Source organism: Serinus canaria, chromosome 18, assembly GCF_022539315.1.
Source record: "Serinus canaria isolate serCan28SL12 chromosome 18, serCan2020, whole genome shotgun sequence".
In the NCBI taxonomy this organism is placed as follows: Eukaryota; Metazoa; Chordata; class Aves; order Passeriformes; family Fringillidae; genus Serinus; species Serinus canaria.
This window is the reverse complement of record NC_066331.1, coordinates 6,600,504-6,623,306: the sequence shown is the minus strand read 5'-3', so window position 1 is coordinate 6,623,306 and position 22,803 is coordinate 6,600,504. Positions and strand designations below refer to the sequence as shown.

Sequence of the window (22,803 nt, the reverse complement as noted above, 5' to 3'; positions counted from 1 at the left end):
GAAAGCCTGTACCTTGTTGAACTGGAAAAGATCGCGCTTGAGCCTCTCTCGCACTGGATCATGTCCGGGTCTTAAGAACCTTCTCATCTTCCTCGCTGTAGTATCTTGGCAACAAAAATCCTAACAAAATAGAAAAGAAGAGCCCATATAAACAAAAGCAGCCTGAGCAGAAAGCAGGCAGAAGTAGGTTATTTATTTATTTTGGTTTAGCAGGTAACAAATCAGCCAGAGCAGACTGAGACAACATCACTATCGAGTGACTAAAACCTGATACCCGTCTAGCACAGCTCTCTGCTGCAGCACTTCACAATTCTATTTTCACACTGATAAAGCAAACTAGTACAGATAAAACAAGAGGATTCTAAAAAGGATTTTGCACTTGGCCATTTTGCAATCCCTCGAGTTGACCTTATCCAAAGAAAAGGCAAAACTGCAGCATTTGCATAAACATTCAGACAAACCCAACCTAAAGGCCAACTCCCAGGCTCAGGCATTATTGACTAGCATCAGTTTTCACCCCAGGTAACCCTCCAGATATTGAGACAAAGAGAGAAAGAATCCATTTTCAGGTCTCTCCATGGGCACAGCAGAAAGGGCGCTGCCTGCAGGGGAGCTGCATTAATTATTAACTTGCTTTTGTAAAATATCAAGCCGAACTCCCTGCTCGAGGTGGGGGTAGGGAAGGGAATTTCGCACCTGCAATTCACTGTGCAGCTGAAGCACAAAGCAGCGTCCCAGTGCCTGGCCTCTCACAGGAGGATCCAACCAGGACAAATCAGACCTGGCTCGACAGCCAGCAATCACACAGGGAATCCCAGGCTCCAGCTTCCAGCTCTCTACAGCTCAGGAGGCTGTCACATCTCCCCTCTGCACAGGTACTATGTGTCAAGCAAACCCTGCCAACTCAAGAGCAAAGGCTCGAATTCACATCCTGACAACTTACCCTGGTGTTAGTGCTCCTGCCTGTCCTGGACATCTCTCACAGTCTGCAGTTTACAGACACTTCACTCAGTATTTTATTCTAATTTGCTGGACAGGGAGCAATTTGCCGGCTACTCTGTACATGACACATGTGTGCAGTGGGGGCCAGAACTTCTGAGGTGCAATGAAGGGTCAGAATGGATATCCTACATGGTCAGAAGAGGTTCATACACACCTACAGCAAGGTGGGGAGCAGGGGACTGTCATTGCATGAGAAAGAGAGGGACCAGAAGCACCAAAGGAACAGGAATGTGAACAGAGGGGCCTGAACCCTTCAAACAATGGGGCTGGAGGAGAGTGACTGAGGGGACAAGCTTTCACACCTGCAGAGATAGGAACAGCACTGCTGGAAACAGGATAGCTGCTTCTGTGCTCCTGCCAGCAACAATGGCCTTTGGATAATGACCTAAAGCAGCCACTCCTGAAGAGCTTGAGCTGTTTTTCAAAGAGTTCCTTGCAAGGCCTTGCACCAGCTGTGAAGGTCCAAAAGAAGGAAATGGTGTGATAAACAGGATGCTCCACAAGCATATTTTGAGAACTCCCTTTAGAAACTCCCTGAGCTTGAACTTGTACCTCTTTGTTGCACTACTGCCCTTTTACCTTTCCTGCTCCTACTCCAACATCTCCAGCCACCTGTGCAGCACTGCTCTGAGCTCACCAAACACCTGCAATGCAGCCCTGGTTTAGGGGACCAGAGGATCACACAAGGATCAATCACCTGAGTCACTTAGTCCCTAGGATTATTAGGATCTACATGACTGGACTTTTGTGGTAGTTGGTGCTGCCAGTGATTCTACGTGACATTCCAGTCACCTAGAATCACTGGCAGCACCAACTACCACAAAAAAAAAAAAACTGGCTCTGAGCAGGGCAGCTGCAGCTGTCTGTGTTTGTGGGCCACCAGCGCAGGCAAGGGTGAAGAATGTGCACAGAAACAAACATATAAGGACCTGAGAAAAGAGAGGAAGATTAAAAGTGTAGTTTACTTGGAAAGTAAATCCTTCTACACCTTAGCACCTCAACTGAAATTTCAGAAATAGTGTCAGATTGTAAGACTTGTTTTATTAGATACACCCGAAATTTAGGTTAGCAAAAGTTACAGAGCAGTGACAAGGTGCTGTGCAATGAAAGGACAGCACATCATGCCCATGTATAACATACAACTTGCCCTAAGCCAGACAAGGAAAGGAAAGTGCCAAGGAGACGCACCCTTTCCCACTGTCAATCAATATCCTGGACCTGTTAAACGAGGTAAACCCACAGAGAAACTCTACTAATTACCCTCCCCACTTTAGAACAAAAGATCTCAGCTGTGCCAGCAGAGACAAACTCAGTGTTAGGAGCAAAGAAGAGGGGGCTTGTTTTGAGAGAGACACAACTTAACATTTAAAAACTTGCTAGAATGTTTTATCCTAAAATATTAATGGCATCCTGAAGCATGCTGTTTGAGCCTGCTTATGCAAGAGCTCCAACATTCACACTCCAGCCCACAACAACTTGTTGAACAGGCTAAGAAGTGTAGTAGCTCTGAACTGAGCAGCAACTCACTTGAAGAACCATCACCCTGAAGGGCTGAGAGGATCAGAGAAGGCAAACTACAAAAGTGACCTCTCATAGACTGATATCAGAGTTTCTTTCTGACCAAAGAACGTTTGAGTGTCACAGTATGGGAGAGGATGAGAGGACAAGCAGTTTTGAACAAAGACGAAGAAGGAATAGCATCCACAGCAGCACAGGTTGTCAGATTTATTATCACAAGTTTACAAGGCTCTTATCAAAGAGAAGAAATTTGGTTTTAGTACAATAAGTACGTATCTCTTCTAATTCTAGAAATAGATTCCACAATCTGTATAATCTTATCTTCCAGATGAACATTAACATTTTAGCAGTTTAGTTTCTCTCCCACACACCTTTGGAGTCTTACATAAAACTCCAGCCCCATGTGCTCTGCAGTTGTCTGCCAGTCAGCATTTACAACCATCTGGTAACAGTTGTGGCTACCAGTAGCCAGAGAGGAATTCTCCAGTAGCCTCTGAAGCTATGCCAGGTCTGCATGTATCTAATGTTCTCATTTTCCAGGGAAACAATTCTTCAGGCTTTCAAAGACAAGTCTTTTACCAGAAACTATGTGCAATATTCTCTTCTTTTAAGATGCATTGAGGGCAGTTGTTTAGAGGCAATAGCCCAAGGCTGAGCCAAACCAAGTTTTGCTGGTACTCAGGACATGGACACCTGACAGCAGAGCTCAGAGTGCCCTGAACATCAAACTCCTGCTGCTTCCTTACCTGAATGCTCAGCTAAATACAGTAAAGTCCCTTTTTCCACCTCATTGGATTAGATCCAGAAACAAAGCAAAATCTCCTCACTATTCATATGAAAGGCAATGAAAGCATGAGTAGCAAGACAATCCTGTTTCCAATCAGCAGCTAAGGAGCAGTTTTAACATCACAACCAGATTTCACTCTGTCCTCCTTGCTCAGCTCCATTCATTTCAGATGCCCTGAGATGTGGCATGTGAACATGTCCCACATTGAACTGAAGGACAAATGCTCCTTCCCAGGAGCAGCATTAATTGTTCTTCATGCTGAGTGTCACCAATCCAGAGCTCCATATTTTCCTTTGGCTTCCTTGTTTCTGCACACAGCAATGTGTCTTGCTGCCCATGCACAGCTTGCTGAGACACTCCCCATCATTTTCTCCATCAGCTTGGCATAGGCTGGCAAGGAACTACCCTGTGCAGAAATTTGTTGCAATTTTTGCTTATGTCCTCTCATGAGAGTGGAATTTCCAGCCAAAATGTTGTAAGTCCCAATCACACAAGTTAATCCAGTCTTGCAAGAAGAGGAAGCCCAGGCCAGAAGTTTTTATTACGTAGACAGTATTAAGTGCGGATGCAGTCTCAAGTGAACCCCACAACAAAAACATACCCATAATGAGTTTATTTTGCTCACGTAGCAGAGTTGCAAGGTACCATCTGTGTGCTTCCTTGGCAACCTTTACTCAGCTTGAACAGGTTTTCAATGGGATACAGTCCAAGAGCTTTCTTTTCAAAATGCCAGCAAGTATCTCAAGAAATCTTAAATCCTGCCTTGATTTAGGTTTCCTTCTCATTCTTTCCTCAGCACTCCTTCCTGCTTACAGGTATTTAAAGAGAGAACATCTACCTATGCAGCTGATAACACTTTATCAACTCTGCTAAAATAAAAGAGGCCTTATCGAGCAGCTTTGTTTGAACTCCAGGCAGTTGGTGCCGCTGTAACAAACAGTCACTCCCATGGCCTTGTCTGAACCAGGTTCTGTCCTGCACCCACGAGTTTGCCTTGTTGCTGTTACCAACACAGTCAGCAGCAAGACAACAGAGGCTGGGTCAGCTGCACAGCAAAAAGCTCTTCCTTAGCACCAGCAATCTCACACCAACAGACTGAGCAAACTATCACTTTAACACCAGATTTATCGATTACAGGTGCCACGACTCACTGTGAGAGGACAAATTTAAGAACAATTTTAGCTTGAAATCAATGAAACGAGCCTGAACTATTCTTTAACTGTTCATCCCTACCACCCTGCTTGGCTGTGACACACTGCCAAGGCAGATACTCAAGAAGAAAGCACAAGCCAAGCAGAAGACCTAAAGAAAGGGAAGGAGCAGTTGCAGTACCCAGAGAGAAAGTGTAAGACACCACCTCCTTTTCCCAGGAGAAGATGCTCTAACATTAATCTCAGTTTAATAAGACCATGAAGAAATCTCCCTTACACAACTGTTGAGCCAATGCTACCCCCCACCACTTGCAGTTTCATAAACAGCAGAGTGTTTATGTGCAGCTTGCATAGAATAGTCAGAGAGGAAAACCAAAAGATCCTCTAAAAAGAATTAATTTCAGTGAACCCGGAGAGACAGACAGCGTAATGAACAACTGAACAGACTGTGGCAACACTATGTGCAGGTGGCTGCCCTCCTAAAACACAAACAATATTAAACAAAGTATCAGACATAGATTCTCCAAGAACTCTTTGAACAGAACAGAGAACTAATCACACAACTCAGACGAGTTCATGCACTGCCAGCAGCCTTGTACTTGGAGTTACCAGGAACCGCCCACCTGCAATGAATTTGGGAATTGTGCAAACCTTGTGTGTCATTAGGACTCCTATTGTGTTCTCCTTGTCATGGGGGCATGACAACACAAAGTTTCAAAACGCTACAGCAGAACAAAGTCTTTGCACTGAACAACATTATTGCCCATGATGCAAAACCTTTTGTAGGCTTTGCTAAGGAGTGTGATTCAAACAGAAAAGTGGCTTGTAACTTTGGAGCAGCACTTTACAAACAGTGGGTCGATGGAGCAAACCATGAAAGGATTTGTTTCATAAAGCAACACAGAGATCCAGCTGTGAGAAACGTTTATATAAGAACTGGGGTTTTCACACAATTTCGGCACAGAAACCAAACCAGTGCCTCCTTTGGTATTTTAAAGAAAGATGATGTTACTGGGAGTATCACATACTCTTATTGCCATGTATTAACTGCAAGACATAGGTTTAAAACCTCCCTTGCTCTTTGACATTTCTCAAGCTTCTGTGTCAGCCAAGAAAAGACACACCTCTTCCATAAGCAATTCCCAGGAATAATTATATTACCATACCAGAAGGCCACTGGAAGATAAAGGGCTCTCAACTGGTTTAACTCCTCCTGTACTTTTCTTCGGTCAGCTGTTATAGCAGATGCAATTTGTTCAAAACCAAATAAAAGATGTTCCTTCACCATCCTATGAAGTCATTTGAGAACTCTTCTCCCTCTCCAATACCACGAACTATATAGAGCCCCTTGACAGGCTAGAAGCAGCACTGAGCAGGATTAGGGACTGCTCACTACTGGCACGGATCATCCTCATCTCCTCCATGGGCCAGTCTGTCCCTACAAGGAACGTGCCAGGATGCATGGAGGAGCCTTGGGCCGTACCAGCACTTTGCATTCCACTTGCCAGAAGCACCAGCTTCCCGATTCACAGCTCAGATCACCAGGCAGCTGCTCTGGGCACACAGCTTCAGCTGGGACTTGGTAAAGCCAGGCATTCCAGTTGACTGAAGTGCTCTCAGATGACTACAAAGAGCAGCATTCCCCATCAAGTAAGACATGACAATGGACAACTTTTACTTCTACCGTCTCAGTGGAGCTGTCCTGTCCTGTCACTACCCCCACACCAACACACGGCTTTGTGCCATTAGCTGCAGAAACACAGACCCGAGAGCCTGATTCAACTGCACTACACCATCAACAAAACTAAACACAAACAGGCAAAGCTTTCTCCAACACCAAGGTTAAGCCTCAGCTCCAGGAGGGGAGATACCAGCAAGAGCCTGTTCCCACGGCACAATGAAGGGCAACCTGAGACAAAGGCTGAACTTCCTTCACCGGTTTATTACACCTGTTTGCTGCCTGCTGGAAGTAACGTGCTCCTTTATTCAGCAAGTTCTCACAACTTTGGGGAGGGGAAAGAAAACCAATAGTGACAAGGTGCATTTAATACGGGCATAGGAAAGAAAAAAAAAAAAAAAAAGAGAGAGAGAAAATGCTAACAGAATATCCTGAGGGAGTCAGAGTCACTGCAGTTCTTGTTCTTGTCTTCTCCAAGACCCGCTGCTGAGAGCCAGCGGCAGCACTGGAGACTTGCGGGGCCGGGCTGCGGGTAGGGGTATCTCCGACGGCAGGACCGGGCGGGAGCGGTACCCGCAGCCCCCGGGAGCGGCCCCGGCCCGGACCCGCATGAGGGCCCGGCAGGAAGTCCCGGAGTGGCCACTGCCGCCACCTCCCCCGGGGAATCCCGGGATGCGGAGCGACCGCGCGGTACCGCGGGGCTGCGCGCTCCGGCCGGGACAGACACAGCGCAGCGATCCCAGGAGCGGACACAGTAGAAAACAAAACCCCACCAGCCCTTAGTGCCGCGGCCGCAAGTTCCACGGGGAGACACTGCTGGAGTCCCCGGGTACGCCGGGGCTTCACGTGTGGGCAGCCCCAACACGGCCGGCCCAGAGAGCGCTCAGAGCCCGGGCACCGGCGACGTGAACCCCCTCTGGGGCGGGGGCACCGGCGAGCACCTGCCGACCCCGCCGCGCAGCCCAGCATGGGCGGGCATGGCGGGGCCCGCCCCGGCGGGCTCTGCCGGGGCCGTGCCGGTCGGACCTCCTGCCGGGACCCCTCCCGGGAGCCCCTCCCGCCTCCCCGCGCGGCCCCAGCGAGCGGCGCTCACCTGCGGGGGCTAGGGCCAGGCCGCCCCGGCCGCGCTCCGCTCCGCGCCCGCTCCCCCTCAGCTGCGCGGCGGCCTCGCTCCGCGGGCACCTCCGGGCGGGGCGCGGCGGGGCGAGGTCTGGGGAGGGACCGCCCAGTAGGCGGGCCCCTGCTATGCAAACCGCATGTATAGGCGTGGCCTCGCATGCAAACAAGGCCGGACCGCGGCTCCGCCTCCCTTTCAGCCAGGGCGCTCATGAATAATTCAGCAGCGCGCTCGCTGTAGCCAATCAGAGAGCGGCATCGCACGGCTCGGGGAGCGCGGGCACCCGGCTTCGAGAAAAGGCCGCGAAAGGCGGCCCAGGAAAGGGCGGCGGGGAAAGCCGGGGCCGGACTTCAGGGCCCTTCCTCCCGGCTCCAGCCCCACGAGGGAGCTCCCAGCTTTCACAGCCTTGTGGCTGTGAAAATAGGCAGACTTTGCAAAAAGTCGAAGCCATCGGTGGAGAGAGGAATACAAGGTCCCACTGCACCGTCCTGCAGCAGCCACCCCGTGTCCTGCTGCAGGGAACAGCAGATGGACAAGGAAGCTGTATTTATGTAAAGGGCAATGGCAGGTGAAGGTCTGTCCACTCTGCATCCATGCAAAAGCATGAAATTACCTCTGACAAGGGTCCAGTAACAGTATTTCACCCACGTTTCCAAAAGTGATGTTTTTCAATAAAACATTCAGTTCTCTCATCTTCTTGCAATGCTCAGCCGATCTGCATCACAGGCCAAAGTGGAGCAGTGGTATCAGTCTGGATCATGCTCCTATTCTGGGGTGGGTTAAGGCAGCATCAGCATCAGTGCTGAGCAAGGTAGCCACAGTTTCTCAATCCTCTCTGCAGTGGTTATTAAAATGTAATTGTCTTGTGCTGAATCAGGGAGTCTCTGCCCCAGTGAAACTCACTGGGTGGCTCTCGTAGAGTTCATCGATACAATTCCACCTTGGCATAAAGAGATGAGACTGATTGAAATCAACAGGAATGAGTTTGACCTAATTTCAGGACAAACATGAGCCTTGTAGGTCAGGCTGGAGTTTTCCTGGCTGTGCCTGTTCTTAGAAACTCCCTTCCCACTGCCTTTAATCTGTAGAACAGTCTGGGAGAACGCTGAGGGCAGCTGGGGCTGCCAACCCCGGCTTTAGAGAAAACTATCAGAGTCAAAGCCCTGCTGGAAGAAGGAAGAGGAAGGGGAGGGAGTGTGGGAGGAGCCGCCAGACCCCTCACCTCAGGAGAGCCCCGCCGACTTCCAGCATCTGATAACTGGGGCGTGTGTGTGAAACAGGAGCCGGGCGCTGGCAGCAGAGCCCCGGCACCCTGGGCTACGATACCTCTGACCACGCAGAAGGAAGATGAACGAGGAAGAGATGTCGTGTACCGACAGGAACTGCACGGGGATGTAGGGTCACCTCCAGGCTCTGAGTCACACTGCCCTCCCCGGGAACAGGGCAGTGGCTGCAGCCGAGCACAGACGGCGTAGGAGCAGGGTTACAAGGGTTACGCAGCCACAGGGCTGTATGACCTTGAGCAGGCATTCACCAGCTGCTGCTGCTCGGGTCCCAGTAGCCTCCATAGTCTCCCTCTGCCTAACTTAACATTTCTAGGGGAATTAAGAAATACACGGAGGAGCTTGAATCGTTGGAAAAGGATTTATTTATTGCTTAGCCTTCTCCACACCTCCAAAAGGAATTTTAAAAATACCAAATAAAACACATCTAAACCAGTTGCTATTACAGTTCTGAAAATATCAAACTTTGATATCAAACACAGCCATGCTTGGCTCACTTCCACCCACTGAGCAGACCTTCTGGCACCTTTTGGCATAGAGGCTAAAGCAAATTTGGTACCTAGAGGTCCTGGTGGAGAGCAGACTGTAAAGCTCATGAGGAATTTGTAGCTTTTCTCTTTACCCAGGGACCTCCCACGTGCAAGTCAAATAACAAGGATCCACAGCCAGGAAAGAGGATGTTGGGCTGAAAGAGAGGGGCTGCAGTTCAGCCCTGGTAAGACTGCCAGATGGAGTGTGCTGATACTGGGGGTCAAGTTTTAGCATGGCTTAACACTGTGTAGCCAAAATGCATCTCAGCACAGCTGCTGCAGGAGGCCAAGCTGCCATCTGCAATGCTCTGCGGCTTTCTGTGGCCTCTGGCTGATGAAATTTTGTTCAAGGCACAGTTTCCTGCTCTCAAGTGTCTGAAAACTTTCCTCCAGGTGATTGAGTTTATGGCTGTGCCCTTTTCAGACCAGAATCTGATCTGATGGTCCTTGGCACAGCTGAATGACAGAGGCTCAGGCTACCAGCACTGATCAGCTTATTCTGTCCCTGATTGACCTTAGTGACACTCCAACCATTCCACTGGGGTAGCACAGTAGTTCTTTACATGTGACAAAAGGATCACCAGCAAAGTGTCTTCTAATGGTCTACAGTCAGCAAAAGATGACTCAGGAAAGGCAGGCTGGTGGTCCATGAGGTGAGAAAGCTGGAGAGCCAGTGGTTCAACAACAAAGCAGTGTGTATTCCAGCCCAGAAAAGCCCAGCTAAGCCAAACAGACTGGTGTGCTGTAAATTACACATTATGCCTGAGCCATCTGGGTGGGTGAAGTATGTAACAGCCAATAAAGTGGCCAACTCCCCAAGGCTCCAGTTATCACAGGCTGTTTTCTGTAATATTTCATTAATCAGAAAAACAACTCCTGAGTAAAACTCTTCCCTTTATCCCATCCCATTTCTGCAAGTGACAGCAACTTCAGTGATAAACATCAATGGGCAGCTTGAACTCCTTCAGTGAATAGAAGGTAATTTCTCCATGATCCACCAGTGCAAAGACCAGAGGGACGTCCCCACTCAGATATGTCACCTGCTTCAAAGCCCGCAGGGAGGGGATCTGCTCATCAAAGCTACAGAGAGAAAAAAAAATCCTGTTTGTTCTCCAAGCAAGAAAAACACAAGAGGCAAAGTTGTCCTGGCCAGCCATCACAACAGCTCCCTTTGGCCTGAGAAGCTGGTAGTGATTCTCCCCTGCAGTCCTGCCAGCCCTGAGAGTACCCAGCATGCCTGGAACTGGGAGCTGTTAAATCCTTTGCCAAAAACAAAGATAACTGCACACTGCTCCACACTGTGCTCATTAGATGTGGCTCACAGGGATACTGGCAAATGGTCAATCCACTGCAATCTTAATGCCTTTGTGCTGGGAAGATCTTTAGGTTGCTGGGAGCAACATCTGACCTGCTTTTCCCTCCTTCTAATACTGCAGAGTCTGTTTGCTCATCATTGAAAATATTTAGGCAACAAGGATCATTCTACTGGCTCATGACAGACCTTGGTAAAACTGCATTACCACCTTCCTTGCTCTGTCTACTACAGCTGCAGAGAGCAGAGCGACAGTTTTAGTAAAGCAAAATGAGAAAAGGCGGAAACTGAACTTTGTACCTAGCTATGGAGTTCTAGTATCAGTTCTTGATCCAGCAGAAAGGGGACACCTACCCTCTGTTCTTAGTAATTTGAAAATTACACTTGACAAAGATCAAAATACTGAACTTATGGCTCAGAGCCTGTAGCAAGTTCTGGGGAGGTTCATCTCTGCAGAATTCCACAGTGGTCTGCACTGACAGAGCATTCAGCTCCCGTAGCACTGGGTTCTACCTGAATTTCACAAGCATTGCATAAAAGCTGTGGCTTCTTTCTCCTGACTCCCTGTGATACTCAGACATGAGCAGCAACCAGATGACCAAACAGTGTGGGTTGAATGCAAGGGCAGGGGGAAGAGGGGACAACTGTCGCCACAGCCTCCAACAAAGGATGAGGAACTGAAAGAAAAAAAATCCTGGGCAGGACCACCCTCAAGGGAGACACTCTGATGATCTGTAAATCTCACAAGATGTTGGGTCATTTACAGATCATTAGGACTTTGTTTCCACAACAACTGCAAAGCTTCAGAAACAGCACAAGATTCGAGTACCTCCGAACACACATCCTGACATGGGGCTTCCCAGGGTTTGTCTTCTTAAACTTGGACACAGCATCTGCTTGATACACGTTGAAGTCTATCTTCATGGCCTCTGGGTCCTCCTGCAGCCTGCAGGGGAACACACTCACACAGGTATGGGATAGAAACACTGTAGGGTATGGGTACAGCAGAGAAAGAGGGAGCAAAAACTCCCTTTAGTTTGGGTCTAGTTTTGACTAGTTTGGGTCTCTTGAAAGGCTTCACTCCTCAAAGGACTGACCCTTCAACTGTATTAATTACTTTCCAGAGCTTTCCCGTGGTCAGACCAGAGCAAGATCCTGGCTCACATCTACCCCACACCCTTACAAGAAGCAGCACTAACAAAGGAGCAAAGCTCTGCAGGAACTGCTCACATGCACCACACACTCTGAGGCAGGAGCAGAACCCAAAGACCCAAAGCCAAGGTTTCATAACCACTGAAGCAGGGATGGCAACATATTCCAGGGATGAGGCACAGGTGAAATCCAATCAAACCTCTGGCTGGGGGGCAGAGAGGGAAGGGCAGGATAAAAGAGGAACCCTGCTGTTTTAATTGGCCTGGAAAGCCCTGGCTCTGTTGCTGCAGGACCTGCTACTACATGGAAATGTCACCCCCTCACTAGAGATGCTAGGGGGGCATGCACTGGGTTCTCTTGGCACCCTGGATGTGCAGCAGCTCCCAAACTCCTGCTGGGAGCACCTCACAGACCTCACAAGCAGGGACAGTCCCAAGACACTCCCACTACCCAAAAGCTCCAAGCTGACTGGTTGGATACTAACCGGGAGGCTCCATCCAGGATGTGGGAGGGCTGCAGCACACTGATCTGCTCGAGGAGCGCAGCTGGAGGGAGAAGGAAGGGGAAAGGATCAGACCATTAATTTCCCTCCCAGGGCACTCCAAGCACTCCACACCACCCACGAGCCTTCCTCCTCTGACAATGGCTGGCAGCTCCACAGTCACCACTGGCTACTTCAAAGACCTCAACTTCCTCATCTCCTCCCAGCACACAGCCCAGACACTCTGCAGTTGCTTTGCATCATGCTGGCCCTGACTGCACATGCCCAACAGCCCAGCAGGAAAAGACTGCAATACAGCAGGACATGGGGAACGGATTAGAAGCCCTCCCAAGGCCTTGTTTATCCTGGCACTTGAGTGGGCTATAGAAAGATTCTCCTGCTTTAAGTACTGTCCCCAAAACTGATGTTCAGCTTCTCCATGTCATCCCTTTTGCTGCTGCATACCACACACTCTTTCTCAGAGCTGGGGGGGGGAGAGAATGGTCCCTGTCAAGTTCCCAGAGCCACTACCTGGTGAGGTCACTTCTTCTGGCTGCAGCAGTGGTGTGACAGCTTGGTCCCAGAGGTGTGAAGGTCTCTTCCAAAGCCTCTGCTGTCTCCTCTGCTCCAAGAGGGCTTTGTACTCCTGCCAGCTGGAGCAGAGTCTCACCTCCTGGTCAGCACTGACACTGCTAGTGCACCTGCTCTCCCTCTCCCGCTGCTTCCTCTCCTTCCCTGACAGCTTCTCCCATTTCAGGTTGATCTGTGTGCACCAGGAAGCTGCATCCACCTCCCTGCCTGGCACGTTCTCTGGCAACAGCCTGCTGTCAGGGGAAGGCAGATGTGTGCATGGCTCGTCTGAGGCCATGTTGGGAAAGGTGATGGTGGTAAAATCCCAGCGGGGTGCATGGGTGCCAGTGCTGCTCTCCTTGTGGCCTCCAGCCTGCCTGCTGGAGAAGCTCAGAGAGTCCTTTTGTCCTGTATCAAGAGGAACTGGCATTGACTCCCCCTCTGCACTGCCAGCATCTGATTCCTTTGGCTGCACTGACAAGGGTTTTTCATTCACTGGAATGGAGTCTCCACAGTCATCTCCATCTTTGCTGGAGGTCCCTTCAGCTTCTGGAAGGTCCTCATATACTTTATGTTTCTTCTCATGCAACCTGAAGACAAAGGAACAGTAAAAAATTCAGGGAGAGCATGTGGTGCAGCTTGCTTTCCTTTAAATTCTGCCTGCTCCCTGCTAACAGGAAGAATGCAGTCTGCCAAGCCTGAAGGAAGGACAGGCAAGGTGGCAAGAGCCCCCAGATAGGTCTGCAAACCCTTTACAACAACTTCTTTGTAAGACAAATAAGAAAAAAAAAAAAAAGCAGGCAAAACTAAAGAGTGAATGCCAAATGCAGATTAAACTTCTGAGAAGTCCTGCACAAGTTTTGACTTCAACGCCCAAGAGAATCTCAGCCTTGATTTGTATAGACAATGCTCCCAACCTGCCATGCCAGGTCCAAACCCCAGACAGTGACCCAAACGCCTCCATGCAAACACTGTGGCCTTCAGCCAAAGCAGCACAGGCCAGGCAGAAACCTGCCTGCCAGCACCTCTTATTGGTGAGATTCAGACCCTGATTCCAGAGAAGATGGAGCAGTTCTTAGACCAGCAGTTTAATCTCCCAGTTCCTACAATCCCACAACTCCTCGGGCACTGATTTACTGTCAACAGAGACTCTCCAGCCCCATCCTCCCCGTTTCTGAAAGGCTGACGCCACCTCCTGGGAACTGTCAGAATTATGAGAAGAATTGCTCATTGTCAGGTTGTGGTGATGTTTCAGACATGTGCAAGCCCTAGGACACAAGTCTGCTCTCTGCTGTTGAGTCTTGCCAGGTAAGTTGAACGGAGGACGTGGATAAATGCAAGATGTGCACTGTGGTAGCTGTGCTCCTGCTAAAAAAAGAGTAGGAGGAGGCACCTGACATGTATTCCTTTTGCACTGGTCTCTCCACCCTTTTCTTTGGACATCTCAGCACCACAGCTGGGGCACCTGGGGGCAATTTGCCCCTCTTAGTTCCTGCATGACACACACGTGACAAAAGGGACCACTGCAAAGTGTTCAGGAAAAGTGCTGCACTGCCTGGGAAGAGCCAAGAGCAAGGTGCCATACAAGGTCACCCCCAGCAGGAGGGCCTGGGGACACTGCAGCAAAGCAGCTGTTCCTGAGCAAACATGGCCTGAAGAGGATGGGAGAAGGCTTTGGGCCACATCCTTACCGGGGGCTGGAACTTCTCCTCCTCTTGCGATGGTGCTTCCCAGAGCTCTTGCAGTGACCTTCCAAGTTCAGCTGCCTCTCGTAGGAAGACAGGACAGTGCTGGAAGGAGAGACCAACATGGAGGCTGAGAGCAGGGTGATGTAGAGGACTACCTTCTGCTCAGCCCCCAGGAGACAGCAACCAAAGACACAGAAAATGCCCAAGTGGGACCAGGATGGCCCTCAGTTCATGCCCCATTTCATGTTCAAATCACCTCCTCAGGAGGGAGGAGCAAGGAAGGGTAGAGCGCCACTTTTAGCCTTTAATCCTCCCAAGAGATGGAATGCAGGGCCAAAGTCCTCTTCTCTGGTCCCCATACGCTGGGGGCAGGCAGTGGGTACAGAGAGTCTCAGGGTCTTCAGGAAGGAGAAAGCAGCACAGGAAGGAAAAGTTGGTTACCTGGGGGTGAATCTCAGTACAATATAACCCAGTTGCTTCAAGTGGCTGAACACCTTAGAGCAAAGGAAAGCAGAAGGTTAAAAGACAGCTCTAAACACAATTTTCTTTAGTTCCACTACGACTGAGTGGTGTCCTGGGGTGACTTTATGATGCTTGTATCCCCATTCTTCTGTTAAGCCCAGAAATAAGTTTTGCACCTTTAAGATTTGTTCTGAGAGAGAAGGTGGGGGGAGAAGAAGCGTGCAGTTCCACATTCCTGTTTCTGGGCTGTATTATCTGTGGACAGACAGATGGTGGGACAGAGCTCTCCTTTGCTTTTAGTTGGTTTTTAGCTAGCTGAGGCAGAGAAGCTCCCTGGACTGTGGGTTTTCTTTTTCTTTGGACCTGTTTAACCTGTCTGGACTGAACACCTGTGGCCCACTGGGCCAGGCCTGGGCTGCAGCATTTCCAGTGCCAGAGGGATAAGAGACTGAGTGAGCCAAGCTACAGCCCACTAAGGGGACTTTTCTGAGTTTGTCATCTCTTTTGGAGGGGCAAGAGGTTTTATTGTTTAATATTGTTCATTTTTTGTGCTGGTGAATGCTTTGCCTGTTAAATAAACAGTTTTTTCTACTTTTCTCCAAGGAAATCTTTTTCCCAAACCAGCTGCAGGACGGGCCACTTGAATTTGCTTTCTAGAAGAAACCTCTTTAGAGGTTTTTCTCCCAAAATTGCCCTAAACCAGGACAGTGAACACAATGTGGCACTGGCAGAGGAGCAAATGCCAGAGTTAGGACCCAAAGCAAAGGTGAGGAAACAGGAACTGAACATCTGAAAGAAAGTGAGTGGGAACAACTAGAGATGACTTCCCTCCCTGATCATCCTACCCTGTTTCCAGCCACTGGAAGAGCTTGTGTGGCAGAGGTTGGGCTTTCTGCCTTCATCCTCCTCCAGCAGCTGGAGGTCCCAACACACCTGGTAATGTGACAGGCTCATTGCCTCCTGGCACAACAGGGTCTCGTAGGCTTCCTGGATTGACAGGGGCACATCTCTGTAAAAGAGCTGGACAGAGCCCTGCAGGGCAGAAGCGTGGTGTGAGTCACAGCAACAAATTTATACAAGCTCACACCCTGTCCTTTCCCACTGGTCCTGACAGCTGGTCCCAGCACCCTCCCTGCCATGATATTCATCTCTCCCCATGTGCCACCTGGACTACTCACAGTCCCTTTCTCATACCCAGTTCCCCCATACCCTGGTTTGATCAGCCAGGTAAGAAGTTCCCACTGACAGCTCTCAGCTCCTGTATCTGTTCAGAAGATGCAGCTGGGAGCAAAATGCTCAGCTGATAAAATAACCACTGCTTGGAGAGATAAATTAACTTTGATGATTTAAGTGATTCAGGATACAGCACAACGACAAAAGCACTTATGACCAGCATAACTGAGAACTGGAGTAGAGGAATGAACAGCAGCTTCAGGTGGCATCAACTGGTGCCTCCTCAGAAACATTTACTTCCTTTACACACGCAGAGATCCCATAGGTAACTTCCCCTGGGAATAGCAAATGACCTCCAGGAGGCTGTTTTAGAATACACCTCTTTTTCCTGGTGTTTACTCATAAAGAAAACAAAGCCCTAGGAACCATACCTTTTCCATGACATAGGCTGAGGGCATCTCACTGGTCTTTTCTGCTTTTGGGGGGATTTTGTACTCAGCATCTGACTAAGCCATTTTATTGCTATCAATTTGTTTACAAACTATTTCTCAGAATGCCAGGGGTAAAAAAGCCCCACCTTTGCTGCCAAGATTTAAGACATGGCACCAGACGCTCACAATCTGTTTATTTTGCTGAGGGATAAAAGTTCCTTTTAGATCAATGCACCAATTCTACTGATATCAAGTTTTGGTGGAGAGACCAAAAAAAAACCCCTCTCTACATCAAAGAAATCCAACTGAGCCCTAAGCAGCACTTCTGCAAGCAGAGGAGCACTGAACACAACATGATCTCACTACTCTGTCTGCCACACTTAAATTTCTTTCTGCCATATATACTGGGAAGAAATCCCAAGCAGCAACCCCAAAGATTTCTGCTTAAGCTGAACAAACTGGCCACAGATCCAACTAACACACTCTGTCAGTGACACAGAGGCTACTGGAGAGTACAGGGTATGAACCCACAGCCTGGTTACAAACAGGTTCATCAGCAACATACTAAAAGAGACAATTCCTTGAGAACCAGCTGTTTATCAGTTGTTACAGCTCCTCCAATCAGCAAGGACCCAGTGCCCTCATCCTACTTACACACTCCAGCAGGTACAGAGCTTCCTCGGGCAGCAGACATTGTTTGCCTCGTTCTGAGAACCCCATGGTGTGCCAGAACTTTCCCTGGAACAGGAGCACAAATCCCTGATTGGTTCTGGCTGTTCCCTGCTGACATCCAGGCTCCCTTCCAATTGCAAGAAGCAAATTAGGGAATCTGTGAGGCAGCAGGAGATGATGGCACAGAGCACACGCTGCAGCACTCACCGCAGGGGACTTCAGCTCCACGATGCCCTGCTCTGGTTTCCACTCAGCCTTCACCAGATTCCCCCTGAGAAGAATAAAGATTCGTTTGTTACTGCTAGTGTGGCCTACAAAAAAATCAGTTCCTGGTGTAGCAACACAAAATAAGCTCAGGAAGGTGTCAAAGGGCAGGAAGTTTCCAAGTGACATTTTTACAAGGCATTAGAAAGCCATCCTCCCCTGGATCTAGCAGCACCACTTTATCATGACCAACCAGTTAAAAATGTCTTCAGTCAGCACCACAGAGACGTGACCACAGGCTACAGCAGCTAGCTGGAGATGCATGGCCTAAGCCAGGATATGTGAATATTGAGGAACTAACAGAGATTGCCCAGAGAAGCTGTGGCTGCCATGTTCCTGTAAGCATTCATTGCCAGGTTGGACGGAGCTCTGAGCAACCTGGTCTAGTGGAAGGTATCCTTGCCTATGGCAGGGAGTCCAATGGGGTGATCTTTAAGGTCCCTTCCAACACAAACCATTCAGTGACTCTGTATCATACAGAATTCAGCTGCTGCCAAGCCATGCTCTAATCACTGCACCCCACCCACGGGGATTTACAGGGAAAAATTAATACCTGCAGGCCAAGCAGAGAAGGTTTGTGTTGAGAGGTGGGTGTGAATATCTCCCAAGTGATAAGCACCAAAGTCTGGCAGCACTGTTGAAACCACTAAGACAGATAAATCAGGGGCACTGACACCTGGTCATATCCGCAGAAGGCCACACAGGAGCATCAACAAGACACTCTGTAACTTGGATCATGCCAAGAAGGCAGTGGCTGCTACCTGCAAAGGCTACAGGATTATACACGCGCCTGTGGAAACCAAGAGCCCTGTGAGGGACTTTCTGAAGCCACAGGTGTGCCAGCATGTCCCTGTGCTCCTTCAGGGACAGTCAGGCTGTGTCGCACTGCTGCTGCTCCAGCACGGACACTGAGCGTGCAAGTGAACTGCGGAGGGTTTACTGCGCTGACCAACACCTCCTGCTACCAACAGCTCGATCGCACCCGTAACCCCCGAGCTGTGCTCTGCCCGCCGGCATCACCCCTTCCACGGGGAAAGCCATTCCCAGCGCCTCTCCCGGGATGGACTTACGGCCGCTCCGGGCGCTCCTCGCAGAGCAGCCGCCACTGCTCCTCGCCGCAGCGCCTCAGCCTCTCGGCCTGCCGGGCTGAGCCGTCAGGAAGGAAATCTTTCTGCCCGAGGGGGCTCCGCGGGGCCTGGCGACGCTCCGGCTGCTCCGCCGTGCTGCGGGCGACAGTGGGGTGGTGAAGGACGGGGGAGCGGCCGCCAGCCCCGGGAGCCCGGACCGCGGGCAGTGCCCCCGGAGCCTCCCGGTCCTTCCGTGCTTCGGTAGCCCCTCCAGAACCCCGTACCGGGGGTTCCCGCGGTGCTTTTCCAGGCCCCGTATCGCGGATCCCCCCGGTACCTCCCCGGCCCCCTCATCGGTGGCTCCCGCCGGTGGCTCCTTTTCCCCGGTACCGCGGGTTCCGCCGGTGCCTCCCAGCTCCCCAATAGCGCAGGCTCCCCTGGTGTTCCCGCGACCTCCCGTAGAGCGGGTATCTGCGGTTCCCCATGGCACCTCCTCGGACCCCTCACCGCGGGTTCCCCCGGTGCCTCCCCGCTTTCCCCCCTTCCGTCCCACCTGAGGCGGCGAGACCCGCCAGCCTCCATGGGCACGTGCCGGACAAGCGTCCTTCCGCCGCCGGGCACGAGCGCCGCCAAGAGGGGCGGGCTCCGCCAACGCGCCCCCTGGCGGCTCGGAGGACTGAGAGCGGCTGGGAGTGGGCACGGAGAAGGAGCGGGGAGGGAACGGGGCACCCAGGGATGGGCTCTGCTGAGGGACGGAGCCGGGCACCGGGACGGGACGGAACACCCAGGGATGGGCTCTGCTGAGGGACGGAACACCCAGGGATGGGCTCTGCTGAAGGACAGGGCCGGGCACCGGGACGGGACGGAGCACCCAGGGATGGGCTCTGCTGAAGGACAGGACCGGGCACCGGGGCGGGACGGAGCACCCAGGGATGGGCACTGCTGAAGGACAGGACCGGGCACCGGGGCGGGACGGAGCACCCAGGGATGGGCACTGCTGAGGGACGGGGCCGGGCGGGGACTGGGTTTTGCCCGGAATCTGACCCACGTCCGCCGTGCTGAGCTGCCCCCGATCAACACTCGCCGCTCCCACACGGCCCGTCCGCAGCCGGGATGGGAGGAGGGCGGCGAAACGAATCACGGGTTGGAGTAAAGGGCAGGAAGATCACGCACCGGTAAATGACACGGGTAAACAGGCTGGGTTTAAGTTAAAAAAAAAAAACCACAAACAAAAACCAAACCAACCGAAAAAAAAAACCACCACAAAAACCAACCCACAAAACAACCCAACAAACAAACAAAACCCCCCAAATTTTATTACTAATTAATATTAGTCCCAGGCTTGGATATCTACTCTGTCCAGGCTTCTGGGGAGCAATGCAGCACCTGAACCACCTGTCCTTCCCCTCCTTCCCCCAGCCATGCTGCTCACAGGACCATCTATCATGTTTTCCCTCTCTCCCTTCACTGCATTTTGCCTTTTCTTAAATACATTTCTCCAAAGGAAAATACTTCCTTAAATAATAAATTCTTAGTAATTACAGTATAAATAATTCTTAAATTCTCACAAATTCTTAAAATCTTATCAGCACAATAAACTCTTCAGTACATTTCCCCAGCAGGAAACATTTCACTGACAGGCTGTGCCCTGCCATGGGGCTGTCAAAGCCATGTGGGATCAGCCAGACCAGTCTGGAAGTGGCTGTGTCCTGCCCACAGGGGCGGGAGGACTGTCCCTTCAGTGGTGTCACTATTTCTCCTGGCCTCCAGCAGTGGCTGGTGCCTTTGACTGTCTGGAGTGTGCAGCAATCCAGTGGGGCCTCACACCTCTGCCAGCATGGCTGGATTGGCTGCCAGGGAAGGCACGGACAGGTCTGATGGGGAAACGCACCAGAAGTTCAAGTTTCACCTCAAACCTGTCTCTTGTTGCTGTGGGGTATCTCACGGGAGGCACTGAGCCTCATGTAGGAAAAACACAGCTTTTCTCCCCACCAGAATCCCCGGGTCCAACTGTGGTTTCCCTTAAAAGTTCTTTGACAAGACGCCAACAAGGGGAGATGAATGCAAAAACCATTCCCTTCCATTTTCCACTGAAATGATTTAATTTTCGCTTCCTGCCTCATTATTTCCTCCTCCTGAATTGAGCCTTCACCTTGTGAGGGGGGTCAAGTGATTTTGGCCAGCAGCGCCTCTCCATGGCATGTGGAGGGACAAGAACCCACAGATGGGGTGAGGGGCTGTGCAGTGCTTTTTCACCCTCATTTCCAAAAAGTACATGTAGTTTGGAGACTGCCTGTACTGCCTGATTATCACATAATCCCAGGACCCCACATCCTGTGGCTTTCAACTTTTGGGCTGTCACCCCTTTGTTTAGCTCAGTCGTCTTAAAATAGCTGTGTTTAAATTGCTCAGGGAAAAGCTCTGATCCAGAATTTGCTTTTGTCACCCACTGTGATTATAAGACCCAGAAATGTCGAGACTAATCTCAGTTCATGTTTCCTTTCAATACTGGGATTTTAGCGGTCATGTGGTGGGGGGAACGTCCTGTTCCTCTCAGGGGCACCAGCAGAGCCCTGGCAGGATGGGACTCGTGTTCTTCCCAGCTGAATCCTCTTATCAGCCCTAATTCTGAGTGTCACCAGCTGGGTGTGGGTGGTCCTGGGGGGCTGCACTTCCTATTCTCCACTTACCAATGGAGGGTGAGGTGGTTCTCTTTTTTCCCTTTATATATTCTGGGTTTGAATTAGGATTTTTAATATTAGTTTTCTGTCCTGTTGCTTTGGAACTGTAACTGTGGTGCTCATGGTGGGTTTTTATTAATGGGTTTCTTTCCTTAAATTTGGTGTCTTTTTACCTTTGTTCAGGGTGGAACCTCAATGTATTTTTTGTGGAGTACGGCTGTCTTGGGTTCTCTTTGTGGTCAGGGTTGTGGAAAGAAGCTGAACTAGTAGTTCCTGAGCTGAGCAGTGGTGAAACCTGGCACTGTGAGTGAATGGTTTGCTTGGGGGGTCCTGGGAGCTCAGATGATGATGGATGTGGGACTGTGAGGTCCCACAGGGAGACTGTGGGTGTGTGGCACCAGGGAGCAGAGCAGGATCCAGCCCTTGCTGTCTGGGTGACAGGGGAAGGTGTGGAGGAAGTTGATGGTGGAGGCCAGAGCTGCTCTTGATTCCCCTGTGGGACACTGCCATCATCCGAAGTGAGAAATGCTTGATTATGCTGGAGAGACACCACACTGAATAAACCAGAGCAGTGCATGTGGGCCCTTGGAGCAGGTGAGTGTGATGCATTTGCCTACTTTGCTCTGGTGGGGGTTTTTTCTGATTGGGAAAAATGTTAATAAAGTGTAAGAAAAGTGGGGGCTGGCTGGCTCTTCTGAACAGGACAGCCTGTCCCTGGCTCTCCCTCCTGCTTCTGACCCTTCTCCAGGCAGGAGCAGAGCTGAGGGGTGTGAGGATGGGTTTGAGTCTTTTTCTGTTGTGCTGAAGTTGTGTTTGTGCAGTCCCAGTATTCCCAAGTTTGTTGTGGTTAACTATTGGATGAACTTGATGTTAATAGACTCAGTGTTTTTTGAAAAAAAAGGAGAAGGTTTGGCCTTAGGATTGTTTTTCTAATTTCATGTAGCACAGCCAGGTGGGAATTGCATGCTCTGTGCTGGAGCAGAGTAGCTCTGCCAGGTACAGCTACCTGCTTTAATCCTTGTGTTAACAACTCCTGCAGTTCCTGGCAGGGTGTTTGAAAATATTTTAGTAATTCTGCAAAAACCAGCTGTGCCTCAGACTTTACAAATGGTAACACTTAGAAAACAGTGTCTGAGATGGATAACATTGCCCATCTTCTTGCCTTTATTGCAACCCATGGAGTTTGTTCTGATTCCGGGAGGATTTGTGTGTAGATGCTTTGTGTGATTTGGGACAGAAAAGGTTGTTACAAATGTTCAAGACCAAGATGGAGGGGGCTTTGAGCAGCCTGGTCTAGTGGATGGTGTCCCTGCTCAAGGCAGGGGTCTGGAAAGGGATGAGATTTAAGGTCCCTCCCAACCCAAACCATTCTGTGATTCTATGAAACTCCCTAAAACTGGCAAGTGCTTCAATTCCTGTGTGTGTTCCAATACCTGTGGTGTTATCACAGTTGCTATGAGCTATGCCCAGCAAAGCTGTAATCATGGATTAGCTGTAGTTCAGCAATCAGTTGTCTGATTTTATTATACTTAATTATATTCTAGAGGAAACATCTCAATTCTGAGCTTCCAGAGCATCATTGAGACAACTTAAACTTCTTACAGTAGACCATGAGAAGGGGTGGTTTGGCAGTCTGTTCCAGCAGGATTTGGCAGACCTTGAGCCTACACTGAAGTATTTGGATTTGGATGCAAAGCAGGTAATGGTGTCAGGTGTTACAGCTTGTTGGGAGGTGTGGGATCTGTCTGTTTTCTAGCCTCACCTGGGACTCTTTTGGCAAATTC

At 50.2% G+C, this 22,803-nt stretch overlaps 2 protein-coding genes across 5 annotated transcripts in view; both read right to left on the bottom strand.

Moving 5' to 3' along the window:
• Window positions 1–7,323, bottom strand: part of LLGL2 (LLGL scribble cell polarity complex component 2) — a 33,335-nt gene extending 26,012 nt beyond the window's left edge. For all 3 annotated transcript variants that reach the window (XM_050981243.1, XM_050981244.1, XM_050981245.1), the window contains exons 1-2: window positions 7,230–7,323; window positions 13–120 (exon numbers count right to left, since the gene is read on the bottom strand). In XM_050981243.1, coding sequence (XP_050837200.1) covers window positions 13–87 — 75 coding nt within the window. In that variant the 5' untranslated portion in view covers window positions 88–120; window positions 7,230–7,323. The remainder of the gene's footprint in view (window positions 1–12; window positions 121–7,229) is intronic.
• A 1,560-nt stretch (window positions 7,324–8,883) lies between these two features.
• Window positions 8,884–18,953, bottom strand: TSEN54 (tRNA splicing endonuclease subunit 54). 2 transcript variants are annotated; one of them, XM_030232798.2, is made up of 11 exons: window positions 18,892–18,953; window positions 18,342–18,494; window positions 17,215–17,278; window positions 16,990–17,073; window positions 15,665–15,763; window positions 14,711–14,763; window positions 14,273–14,371; window positions 12,543–13,171; window positions 12,015–12,075; window positions 11,208–11,324; window positions 8,884–10,146 (listed from the first exon to the last, which is right to left on the bottom strand). In XM_030232798.2, the coding sequence occupies exons 1-11, from the start codon at window positions 18,918–18,920 to the stop codon at window positions 9,996–9,998; spliced, it is 1,539 nt and encodes a 512-aa protein (XP_030088658.1). In that variant the 5' UTR covers window positions 18,921–18,953; the 3' UTR covers window positions 8,884–9,995. The 2 variants fall into 2 exon arrangements, with proteins under 2 accessions (XP_030088658.1, XP_030088659.1); XM_030232799.2 differs by lacking the exons at window positions 18,342–18,494; window positions 18,892–18,953 and having other exon boundaries at window positions 16,990–17,134.
• Window positions 18,954–22,803: the final 3,850 nt, after the last annotated feature.